This window comes from Loxodonta africana, chromosome 11 (genome assembly GCF_030014295.1).
Source record: "Loxodonta africana isolate mLoxAfr1 chromosome 11, mLoxAfr1.hap2, whole genome shotgun sequence".
Classification (NCBI taxonomy): domain Eukaryota; kingdom Metazoa; phylum Chordata; class Mammalia; order Proboscidea; family Elephantidae; genus Loxodonta; species Loxodonta africana.
Window position 1 is genome coordinate 56,582,040 of NC_087352.1, and position 13,197 is coordinate 56,595,236.

Here is a 13,197-nt window from a genome sequence, read left to right on the forward strand (position 1 = left end):
TTTAGAGGTTGCCCTGGGTGCTTGTTACCCTCTCTATGCCCCTGGGTGCATGTCCAGGCAGGACAGAGTGTCGAGAAGGAGAGGCCTATCAACACTGAGCAGAGCTACAGGGTGAGGGCTAGAATGGACTAAGAACATGGGGCCTGGGTGGGCAGCTTCAACACGATGGAGAGGGGTGGAAGTGGATTACAGATGAGTGAGAAGAGAATGGGAAAGAAGGAGGAAAGAGAGTGAGTACAGACTTCTTAGCAAGGAGAGAGAGAGACAGACAGATAGACACATGTATACACACACAGAAAATGAGGAGAGAGAGGATGGGTACAGAGTACACTGGGGGCACAAATGGGTGACCCACACCTTGAAGAGTTGGGGAAGGCATCACCAAGGACAGGACACAAGCTGGGTTTTGAAGGTTCAGTAGGAGCTTTCCAGGCAGAGAAGGGACTCTGTGCCAAGGTGAAGGAAAAACTGATAATGTATTCAGAGAGCAGTGGGTGATGGTGTGGCAGCAAAACAGGGGACACAGCAGCAGGGAGGGAGGAAAAGGGGCCTAAAAATGTAGGGTGTGTGTCTTTGGTATTCAATCTCAAGGTGTTCTGATACAAGTAGTTACTTGATTTCAAAAGTTCTATGCTCAAAATGCATTTTTTACCCTCTCTAATATTTTGCCTGAAATTATAAGGTACATCAAAGTGGTACCCTAAGAGCCATACAGGTCATTTCAAAGAGCGAGGTTAGCATGTTTTGTGATTACCATGAATGGAAAAAAATTCAGCTCTCCCTTTTTATGAAATGACATCATAAGAGTGGCATCTGGAGTCTTAAATGCTAGCAAGTGGCCATCTAAGATGCATCAATTGGTCTCAACCCACCTCAAGCAAAGAAGAATGAACACCAAAGACACAAAGTAATTATGAGCCCAAGAAACAGAAAGGCCACATAAGCCAGGGACTACATCAGCCTGAGACCAGAAGAGCTAGATGGTGCCCGGCTACAACCCATGACTTCCCTGACAGGGAACACAACAGAGAATCCCTGATGAAGCAGGAGAGCAGTGGGATGCAGACCTCAAATTCTCATTAAAAAAAAAACAGACATAATGGTCTGACTGAGACTAGAAGGACCCTGGAGGTCATGGTCCCTGAACTTTCTGTTAACCCAAGACAGGAACCATTCCCAAAGCCAACTCTTCAGACAGGGATTGGACTAGACTATAAGAAAATGATACTGGTGAGGACTTGAGTTTCTTGGCTCAAGTAGATACATGAGACTATGTGGGCAGCTCCTGTCTGGAGGCAAGATGAGAAGGCAGAGGGGACAGGAGTTGGCTGAATGGACACAGGAGATACAGGGAACAGGAATGTGCTGTCTCATTAGGGGGATAGCAACTAGGAGTACATAAAAAAAAAAAAAAAACAAGGTATATATATGTTTTTGTATGAGAGACTGACTTGATTTGTAAACTTTCATTTAAAGCACACACACACACACACACACACAAGACACCATAAGATAACAAAGGTGGCATGGTTACTAACTTACCAGCAAAGAGCATTCTCCCCGTGAGCATCTCTGCTAGGATGCAGCCGGCAGCCCACATGTCAATGGCTTTGGTGTAGTTGTTAGGGGAGAGGAGCAGGCGAGGTGAGCGGTACCACTTGGTCACCAACCCTTCTGACAGATAACCCTGAAAGACAAAATACCCCATTTTCAACAATCCATCATTTTCAACTACCCTCTGTTATGGATTGAATTGTATCCTCCAGAAAGATATGTTGAACTCCTAACCTTTGTATTGTGAATGTGGCCCTGTTTGGAAATAGTTTTTCTTTTGTTATGTTAATAAGGTCATAAAAAAATACTGGAGTAAATAAAAGGGGTAGCTTAAAAAAGGGAAAACAGCAGGGAGAGACACACACATAGGGGAAAGAGACCATGTGAGGCACCACCTCCAAGACTAGAACGCCAAAGAACACAAAGGAACACCTGGGGCTACAGATGAGGAGCGATCCTTCCCTAGAGAGCTGATATCCTGATTTGGACTTCTAGTTTCCAAGACTGTGAGACAATAAATTTCTCTTCTTTAAAGTCACCCACTTTGTGGTATTTTGTTATGGCAACCCTAGGGGACTAAGACTTCTCCCTGCCTCCCTCCCTCTCACACTTCTAGTTTCCCCCAACATGGAAACAGGACCCCTTTCACTCTCGTTCCTTTCCTGTTGAGATCTTGAAGGAGGCTTAGTGAACAGAGGTTTGGTTATGGGCGCTGGGCCTGATTTGTGGGGCTCCCAGGCTTTGGTGGGGATTATTAGGTCCTGGAGTTCTCTGTAGAATGAGATCCAGGATATGGATATTTTAAAACGAATGATTTCCTACCCCAACTTGATGTAACTATGTATATGATATAAATCTGCACTCATCTAGTAAGAAGATGCATAAATGGAAACCATGCTCAAGGTCATTACTGCTATCAGCAGAGTAATGACAAAAAGTTTCACCTGTCCAGTGGCCAAATCTCAGAAATAGCCACAAATTCAAAATCAAGCTTTGGGTATTACCAGTTGCTTTGCTGACGATAATTAGAATTAATGCCACTATGACGCCAGACATCAGACCCCTGCTGAGAATGGATAAGGCCATCTTCATCGTGCATGTAGGTAAATGGCACATAGATGCAGCCTTAAACAGCAAAGCTGAATCAGCTTTTGTTGGTCCAGAGGATTATGTGAGTTCAACATCATATCTTTTGGGGGAAGAGATGTTTCGGTTGATTTCAGCCACTGCTCAGTGATTTGTGGTCTGGGATGGAATCCTTCACTCCAGCATATTGTGATGACATACGTGTTTCAGCACAGTTAGGAAAACATATTCAGGAAATCAAGACATTGTTTTCTACATAATTCAGAAAGCTGGCTCAACAGTGAAACTTGAGAAACATCCATTTGGAATGCCTGGAGCGGTCTCTCTGAGTAAGGAAACAGACCCACGCGGGGTCAAGGTGGGGAAACCTTGGTGGTGTAGTGGTTAAGTGCTGAAGCTGCTAACTAAAAGGTCGTTAGTTTGAATCTACCAGGTGCTCCTTGGAAACTATTGGGCAGTTCTACTGTCCTATAGGGTCACTATGAGTTGGAATCGACTAGATAGCAATGGGTTTGCTTTTTTTTTTTTTGGTTTGGGGTCAAGGTGAGACAATTAAGACCAAGGAGACCCCATGCAAGATTCTGGGCATGATCTGGTCATTCCTGCTGTGCAGTTCCCAGTTTTGCACATGAATTTTCCTTTTTACCGATGTAAAAATTATCACCAGACCAAAACAAGCAAACAAACAAAACCCATTCGGAAGCCTAAGTACCAAGAGCTTTTGATCAATTAATCTGATATCTTTTCATTTGCTGAGCAAAGATTAAATGTCTAAAACCTTCTGAGAGCCCTGAATTATGAGCACAGTTTTCTCCCCTCCGTGGTACATAGTTCTTTAGTAATAGGGCCTCCAACTGGCACCTAGGTGGAAGAAAGAAGAAGAGAGGAAAACAGCCAGGACCTCAATGCTCCAACCCAAATAAACTCCTGACAATGTTTTAAGCAGGTCCCTCTTTCTATCCCCTCGGGCTGTTGCATGTGCAGGTTCCAGCAATGGAGGTCCTCATCCACTGCCCTACCTGGCTACCTCACCCTCAGGCCAGCTGCCTCTGGGAAGCTTCAGACTCCCTGGGATGGGGTCAGATGCCCTCCCAGGTGCTCCAAGGCCCTGGTATGGCTACGGTTGCTTTATTTCACTATAGCAGCCCTCACCTGTCCCTGCCCCCTCAATAGTCTATAAGCCCCTCATGGGCAGCAGTTGACTCTTGTTCCGCATCTATTTCTGCATCGCCCAGCACCAAGGCTGCCTCCTAGAAAGAGTTCAATAAACACTGCTGAATAAACAAATAAAAAGCTGAACGAATAAGATACATCTCAAATGGTCTGAATCCCTTCAAAATTAGGTACCTTCTACAGGAGCCATTGACACTCTTCTGTGACATCCTTGATTTGATGGCAAATTCCAATTCCCAGTTTGAAAAGTAGAGAGGAGTTTATGTTCCAAGAGGGACTGGAAAATGTAATTTCTATAGTTTACTTCTTATAAAGTCAGGTTCATTGTAGTATAATTTACACCCAGTAAAATTCACCCTTTTTAATATACAGTTCTATGAGCTTTGACGAATGTATAGAATTGTGTTAACACCATCGCCATCGAGATATATAACAATTTCCCATCATCTCAAACAATTCCCTCATGCCCCTTTGCAGCAGGGCTTTAAATGGGTTCCAAGATATACTGAATGGGAATCTACATTTTAACAAGATCTCCAGGTGATTCTTCTGTATAACTTCCTGGGAACTTATTAGAAATGCAAATTCTCAGCAGGGGCTTGAACCAGAATGAACTGGTCCAAAGCCCAGCTTTTAGTCAACACCCACTCTGCCCTTAGCAACCTCTGTTCTGTTTTCTGCCCCTCTAGTTTTTTTTTTTTATAATTTTTATTGTGCTTTAAGTGAAAGTTTACAAATCAAGTCAGTCTCTCACATAAAAACTTATATACATCTTGCTACATACTCCCAATTATTCTCCCCCTAATGAGACAGCCCGCTCCCTCCCTCCACTCTCTCTTTTCATGTCCATTTCGCCAGCTTCTAACCCCCTCTACCCTCTCATCTACCCTCCAGGCAGGAGACGCCAACATAGTCTCAAGTGTCCACCTGATCCAAGAAGCTCACTCCTCACCAGCACCCCTCTCCAACACATTGTCCAGTCTAATCCCTGTCTGAAGAGTTGGCTTCGGAAATGGTTCCTGTCCTGGGCCAACAGAAGGTCTGGGGGCCATGACCACGGGGGTCCTTCCAGTCTCAGTCAGACCATTAAGTCTGGTCTTTTTATGAGAATTTGGGGTCTGCAACCCACTTCCTTCTTGCTCCCTCAGGGGTTCTCTGTTGTGTTCCCTGTCAGGGCAGTCATCGGTTGCAGCCGTCTGCCCCTCTAGTTTTGCCTTTTCTAGAATGTCATATAAATGGAATCACAGTATGTAGTCTTTTTAGTCTGGCTTCCTTCACTTAGCAAAATGCATGTGAGACTTATCTAGGTTGTTGTGTAGTTTGTTAAGAGTTTAAGTTCAATTCTTAAAAATACAGAGACAAACCAAACTGGCTGCAGAAGTTCCTTCCAGGTAGGTTGGTTAGAAATCAAGAAAGGTCTGAATTTATTTTCCAGGCAGAGGGTGAGATTGTCAGGAAAAGCCTAAAGCAAAGAGAACCTAAAAGATAGGTGACATAAGGGCAGTTTTCTTTGATATGTCCATGGACAGTTTTTTCATGAAACGGAATCTCCTGTAATTAATGCCTATTTATCTGCAGAGACTAGGGCTAGAGAGAAGAAGGGACACAGGGGTACTTCCTTCTGAAATATCTGCCCTAAAAGTAAAAGAAAGACATTTGCATGGGCAAGCCTGCTCCAGACCATGCCATGATAGCAGTGAAGAAGGTTGTCCTGGCTTTTCATCACATTTGAACAATGACCAAGGACCTGCTGGGTTTTTGCTACCACTGGCTGCTTCCCTATGGAGTGCTGTTCTACTCTGCACATATGGGGTCGCCACAAGTCTGAATTCACTTGAAGATAATTAACAGCAACAAGCTGCTTTCCTGTCTCTCAAGCCATTTCAGAAATTTAAAGGAGATTTAGTCAGCCCTGGTTAAGCGCTCGGCTGCTAAATGAAAGGTCGGCGATCCAAACCCACTAGTGCCTCCGTGGGAGAAAAGACCTGGTGATCTGCTCGTGTAAAGATTACAGCCTAGGAAGCCCTGGGGGTAGTTCTACTCTGTCCTGTAGGGTCACTATGAGTTGAAATAGGGGTGACCGCACACAACAACAAAGGGGATTTACTGATGTGTGTCAGAAGCCACAGGACAGAGAAGAATTTGTGAAGTTGCGGTGTCTTCTCCCCAGCCCTGATCAAAAAAGGAGCCCTGGGGAAGGGCAGCTAGGAACCAACAGGAGGCCCCACTCCTGGGTCTGTGGGGGCAGAGGCAGAATGTCAAGGGGCCCTGCCCTCAGCCGAGACAAGCCCTGGGTGTCTGAGCGGGAGTGGCTCTGGGGCCCACACGTGATGCTGGTGATCTAAATTCAAGACAGAAGTTTTAGTTGAGTGGATGGGGCAAAAGTCAGAATTGTCTAGGATAAAAAAGAAAAAAATCTTTAAAGAATACCCAGGAATAGGGACTCAATTTTATCAGAAGGGCTCATAAATCAACAAGCATATTGGCTCCAAAGAAATCTTCAAATGGCCTTTCTGCCTGAGCCTGCAGGATGAGAATAGTTTCAGCCCCATTTGAATGTAGAGGGGGACATGTACTTGGTATGTATCAGATTTGGGCTCCCTGAGGAGGGCTTGCTCATCTGCAGGCTAAGGAGGTGGGGGTGGGTCATACCCCAGGCACAGGTGTTACGCCCCAGCAGGCACTGACTGCATGCAAGTGTCACAGGCCAGCTGGGCCTGGGTTCTGTGCGTGCGGGTGGAGGATCACTGCTCTGCAGATCATGAAGCCGGCATTCCTGCAATCCCTGCAATTCTCAGTAACAACTGGTCAGTATGCAAGAGGCAGGATTGAACACCAGCCTGAGCCCAGAACAACTAGATGGTGCCCAGCTACCACCACCAAACACTCTAACAGGGATCACAGTAGAGGTTCCCAGACAGAGCAAGAGAAAAATTTACAACAAAATTCAAGTTCACAAAAAAAAGACCAGACTTACTGGTCTGACAGAGACTGGAGGAACTTCCAAGCCCATGGCCCCTGGACACCCTGCTAACTCAGAACTGAAGCCACTCCCAAAGTTCACCTTTTAGCCAAAGATTAGATATGCCTATTAAAAAAAAAAAAGGTAACACACGTGAGGAATGCGCTTCTTAGATCAATCAACTATACGAGACACCAAATGGGCAAGACCTGCCCAAAAGCAAAGATGAGAAGGCAGGAAGGGACAGGAAATCTGGATGAATGGAAATGGGAAACCCAGGGTAGAAAAGGCGAGAGTGCTGGCACATTGCAGAGATTGCGACCAGTGTCACAAAACAATTTCTGTATAAATTTTTGAACGGAAAACTAATTTGCTCTGTAAGCTTTCACCTAAAGCACAATTAAAAAAAAAAAAAAGAGGCAGGACTGGAGTTGCTCCTTCCAATTGTCCCTTCCCTCCTGCTACCTTGGTGCTCCCAGCAGAGAAGCTGGCTCTGGAGGGGACACCAGGAGGCAGCTAGGCACCGTTTCCTTTCTAAAACTCATCATGGGGACCTTCTTCAGCTATTGTTCCAGTGGTTGCTTCCAACCAGGCCATTTCACTGCCCTTTAGTCATATAGAGCCAATGGGAGACTTTGACTGTGAAAGCATCAAAGGTGTTTGGAAATAATCTAGCAGCAGCTGCCCTGTGAAAAGGATAATTAGGGGCCCCCAACTGATCCAGAGGAAGGTATAATTAAAGTGCTGCATTATCTTTGCAGAAGGAGCATGCAAAAGGCACTCCATCCCAGCTGCCTGCCAGGGAATTCAGAACAGCCTCCAGCAGACTTGCTCTGGAAGGTGGGCATCAGCTCTGTTCTGGAGCCATGCCTCCTTACTTGCCCCCTCTATTCCCCCACCTGCCTGCCACCCCAAACCCTCTGCCCCCAGTCTGACCTCTTGTGTCTGGGAGTGGGAAGGCTGGCGGGGGAGGCATGCTTCGATAAACCATTTACTTGACCACAGGGTGTGGTGAATTTAAGTGGGAACAATATCCCCCCAATAGTAAAAACCCAGTAGAGAGAGAGAGTGTGTGTGTGTGTGTTGGTGGGTGGAGTGGGAGGGTTGTTTCTCCATCATACTCCATCATACCTCTGCTCCCAAGCCAGGAGGTAGGGCTCTGACAGCCTCACCTTCCCAACCCAAAGTTTCCAGGAAGCCCAGAACGACTCAGTGCCTGTGTGGAGGTTAGAAAGATGATTACAATCATCCCTGCCTTCAAGGAGCATGTAATGTGGTTAGAGACAGGAAATGTTCAATATGGAAAGACGATCATCAGGGCCAGGAAACGATCACGGTCAACATTTATACAGGGCTCACAGTGCCAGGCACTGTGGACGCATCTTACACTGGTTATTTTTGATTCAGTAATCTTTGTTCTAGCTGGGGTTCCCACACTGGGAGGGGGCTTCCGAGGTGCTTAGGGAGCTGATAATAGATGCAGGTCGAGAATTCCACCCTGAAGTTCCAAGTCTAAATGACAATCTGCATTTCTCACAAGTACTGCCTCCAATTCTGATGCAGGGGTTCCTTGGACCACACTTTGGGGAACACTGACTTTCAGAACAAAGGTCATTCTCCTCAACCCTCCTGCCATCTCCCACTTGCCCATAGATCCAAATGTCTCACTGTCCCCTGTGCACATTCTAGGTATTCCCACCTCCATATCCACACTGCCTATCCATCATCACCTCAAATGTTTCTCCAACACAACTGTCTAAAACGTCCTCCTCTGTCAAGACCAACTCAAATCTCACCTCCACAAAGCCTTCTCTAACCCACCTCAGGGCAAAATTGAGCACCTCTGTCCACCACCTGTCTGTCAGTTTGTTGTACTCTGGTGGCTTTCATGTTGGTGTGATGCTAGGAGCTATGACATCAGTATTTCAAATACCAGCAGGGTTACCTATGGTGGACAGGTTTTAGCAGCACTTTCAGACCAAGACAGGCTAGGAAAAACGGCCTGGTGATCTACTACTGAAAATTAGCTGATGAAAACACTATGGATCACAACAGAATATTGTCCAATATAGTGCTAGAAGATGATCCCCTAGGTTGGGAAAAATCATCGCTAACGAGTCAATTCTGACTCATAGTGACCCTATAGGACAGAGTAGACCTCCCCCATAGGGTTTCCAAGGAGTGGCCGGTGGGTTTGAACTACCAACGTTTTGGTTAGCATCCAAACTCTTAACTGCTATGCCACTGGGGCTCCCCTGGATTGGAAGGCACTCAAAATACACAGTGGTCGCAACAATGGACTTGAGCATACCAATAATCTTGAAGATGGCGCAGGAGCAGGCGAGGTTTCACTGTGTTATAAATGGGGTCTTAATGAGTAGGTGACTTGAGGGCGACTAACAACAACAAGCACTCCATAGCATAGTTTTCTCTGCATCTCCCTTGCCACTTACTATTTACTCTGTAGGATGTCATGGTGGTGGAAGTCCTGCAGTGTTCACCTTAAAGAGCTTGGGCTCTGGAGCCAGACACCCTCCACCACTTTCCAGTTATATGGCCTTGGAAAGTTTCACCCGTGAAGAACCTACATCAGAAGGAACAAAACGATGATTGTCGAGTAGGGAAAGGTTGTTGAGTGGGAAAAGAGGGACTGTGGGTAGGGTGAGTTTCAGTGCCGGCTTTTTCAGTGTTGGCACCCTGCCTTTCTCCTTAGTCCTGGGTGGGCCCCTGCCCTGTCTGAGGGCGCCGCTGACGTGGTTGTGGGTTCTCACTAGTGGGTGGGATATTCGTGGAGACAAGGCGGTGGCAGGCTCTGCACTCCCATTGCTCAGCCTGTAGAGGCTCGTGCTGCTCTCTGGAGAGCACCAGGCCACCGGGTGCAGGAAGGCCTCGGGAAGACCCCTGGCATCACACTTCCTCGGAAGAGGGAAGGAATACAAATGTGCACCCTGTCTGATCTAGAAGAAACTAGGCCAAGCCCAAAAGAAACCAGGCTACGGAGAAGGAAAACTTTAGCCGAAGGGGGTAACTGGAGGCCACTGCATGGATTCTTGCAAGGACATGAGTTCCCAGGAGTTCCCCTGGTAGATGTGCAGTGTCACACAAGGAAGGGCACAGCCAGGCACTTTAGCCTGGAGAACACTATGGGGAGGGAGGAGACAAGAGAGCTGTCTTCAAACCTTTGCAAAGCTGTGGTATGGAGGAGGGGTTAGGCTTGTTTGCTGAGGCTCTGGGGACAGCTGAAAGCTGAGGGGTAAGGGACAAAAATCTACGCAAGAGAATAATTAAAAAAACAAAAACCACACAATTGCTGGTGAGTTGATTTCTACTCATGGTAACCCCAAGTGTGTCAGAGTAGAACTGTGTTCCACAGGGTTTTCAGTGACTGATTTTTCTGAAGTAGATTGCCTGGCCTTTCTTCCAAGGCACCTCTGGGTAAACTCAAACTTTCGGTCAGCAGCTGATTATGTTAACTATTTACACCAGCCAGGGACTCCATAATAATAATAGCTAACATTTATTGAGCACTTAAAGCTGTTCGAGTTGCTTTGTATGGATTAACTCATCTCATCCTTATAACAACTCTGTGAGGTAGGGCTCTTATTATAGTCATTTTTTAGTGAGGAAACTGAGGCCTGGAAGAGGTAAGCAACATATCCACATTCACACAGGCTCTCAGTAGCATGGCCAGGATTCAGCCTCATGCTGTGTGGATGTAGCATCTTTGATTTGAATGTGGGGCTCTACTGCCTGTCTCGTGAAAGGTGTCTAAAGCCATCAGTGCTGCCCAAGGAGGGTGGTGGGATCTCGGGACCAGCAGAGGGTCCAAGCACAGAAACGACAATCTTGTGCCAACATCTCCCCACCTGGTGAGTCCCCCAGAGCAGGGCTTTTCAAACTTTGGTGTGCAGTCAGCCACCTGGGGATCATGGCTGATTAAATGCAGACTCTAGTCGCCCATCTAACAGGGTGACGCAGATGCTGCAGACCAGAGGACCACACCAGCATGGCCCTAGAAGATCTTCAGTACCCTGACCTGCCCAGAGAATTTACGATTTGCCTTGTTACCTGGTCAGGTGGATTTTTCAGACTGAGCAGCAGTCTGGCCTATGATAGGGGTTAATTCTTTCTCCACAGACACTCATCTAAAGATCATTTAGAAAACAATACCTTCCCAGAGGCCCGGTTCAAGCAGAAATAGATGGCCTCCCTCTCCACAGTCTTCTCCCTCTGAAGGTATAATTCTTATTTGTGCCAATATATACATCAGGCATGTTAGAGTCCTTTCTAAAAAGGAATAATACCACAGCCAAATACCCTTTCTTACTGCTGGTTCCAAACTCATTCTATTAAACTCATTCTCATGAAAATACGCAATAAGGGATCTCTCACACTGAACACACAATGTTAATAGCCCAGCCCACACCACAATCACTGTTAAGTCTTCTCGACACTTTCCATTTCTGCAGCTAAAATAAACACGAGTGAAGAAAGAATACAGTGAAACCAGACTTGCTGAGTTTTCATTAACTTCTACCACCAACAGCACCAGTTGCGGCTGGGTTGAGCACAACTGGTGGCACAATGGTTAAGCGCTCACCTGCTGCTAACTGGAATTTCGGTGGTTTGAAACTACCAGACGGTCTGCAGGAGAAAGATGTGGTGGTCTGCTTCTGTGAGGATTCCAGAAAACCAGAAACCAAACCCGTTGCCACTGAGTCGATTCCAACTCATAGCGACCCTGTACGACAGAGAAGAACTGCCCGATCGGGTTTCCGAAGAGCAGCTGGTGGATTCGAACTGCCAACCTGTTGATTAGCAGCTGAGCTCTTAACCACTCTGCCACCAGGGCTCCTTGTAAGGATTACACAGCCTTGAAAACCCTATGGAATAATTCTACTGTGTCCTACAACTCGATAGCAACGTGTTTAGTTTTGGTTTGGTTTTCTCATGTGCTCTGTAAGCTCTCTCTACATGTTCTTTCAATCACGATGGCAGCCACAGAAGGGGCATTATTATTATCCCTCCTCTACAGATGAGGAGGCTGAGGCGTTAGCTCTATGGTGCCAATGTCGCAGGGCTCCACATGACATTTCAGTCCCCAGAGTCCTCTCCTCCTACCTTTCACCTCATGTCTGCTCTCTCCTCCCCCTCACAGCTGCTCTCACCTCCTTAACTCACCAGAGGATTAGAATTCTCCCCCGTTCTGCTTGCAAAGCCTGCTCAGAATAAACGGAACTTCCCTAGGTTTGCCCCTTCTCAGAAGGCTTTGAGGTATAAGCCACAAGTTTTGTTGTGGTGTCTTGGTCATCTAGTGCCACTACAACAGAAATACCACAAGGGGATGGCTTCAACAAAGAGAGGTCCACTTTCTCCAGTAGGCTAGAAGTCTGAACCCAGGGCGTCAGCTCCAGAAGGCCCTCTCCCTCCGTTGGCTCTGTGGGAGGTCCTTCACATCACTCTTCCCCTGGACCAGGAGCCTCTCTGCACAGAAACCCTGGGTCCAAAGGAGGAGCTCTACTCTCACCGCTTCCCTCCCGGTGGCATGAGGTCCCCAACTCTCTGCTTGATTCCCTTTCCTTTCATCTCTTGTAAGATAAAAGGTGGTGCAGGCCCCACCCCAGGGAAACTCCCTTTACACTGGATCAGGGATGTGGCCTAAGCAAAGTGTTATATCCCACCCTAATCCTCTTTAACCACAGGCAGAGATTATGATTTATAACACATGGGAAAATCACAAAATGGACGACAACCACACATGGCATAACCAAGCTGACACATATTTTTGGGGGATACGATTCAATCCATTTACATGTGGGTAACAGATGGAATCAGTAGATTAAGAACAGTAGAGAGAGAGAGAGACATAGTTGTGGTGAAATGAGTTCCTTTATGTGGCCTTTTACCTTGGTTCTTTGGAAAAACACCTTGAGAGATTTTTTCCCCTAAATCCTGAGGAGTTACCTTTGCTGTAGTATTCTACCCCAGAGGGTCTGTTACATTTCCTGGGTAAGCTATAAACAACTTGGTTTGATCATTTTTGTATGGTTCTGGGTTGCAGCCTGCCCTATGATTGGTATGTACCTTGCAGGGATTGGTCAATATACTATGCAAATGGCTATTAACTATGCAAATGAGGTGGCTATAGCCTACTATGCAAATGAAGTGTCCATGGCCTACCAAGAAGGGATTGGTCAGTTTGTGGCCCCCTGCTGGGAGGGGCCATGCTTTGAAATAGAAATGGAGTTGTGTATATATGCAGCCAACCCCACAGAGGTTTTTCACACAGAAAGAAACGGAAGAACAGAAAGAAGAAAGAAGAGAGAATGAATGAGAGAGAGAGGAGGCAAGGAACCTTCTAAGATAGGTGTAACACGGGTCAAGGGTTGTAATACTGAAGACAGTGAGAAGCCCAGTGGCAG

At 46.5% G+C, this 13,197-nt stretch overlaps 1 protein-coding gene across 1 annotated transcript in view; it reads right to left on the reverse strand.

Moving 5' to 3' along the window:
- MAPK4 (mitogen-activated protein kinase 4) overlaps positions 1–13,197 on the reverse strand; it is a 58,561-nt gene that overhangs the window by 11,184 nt on the left and 34,180 nt on the right. The window contains exon 2 of the mRNA XM_010586733.3: positions 1,543–1,687. Coding sequence (XP_010585035.2) covers positions 1,543–1,687 — 145 coding nt within the window. The remainder of the gene's footprint in view (positions 1–1,542; positions 1,688–13,197) is intronic.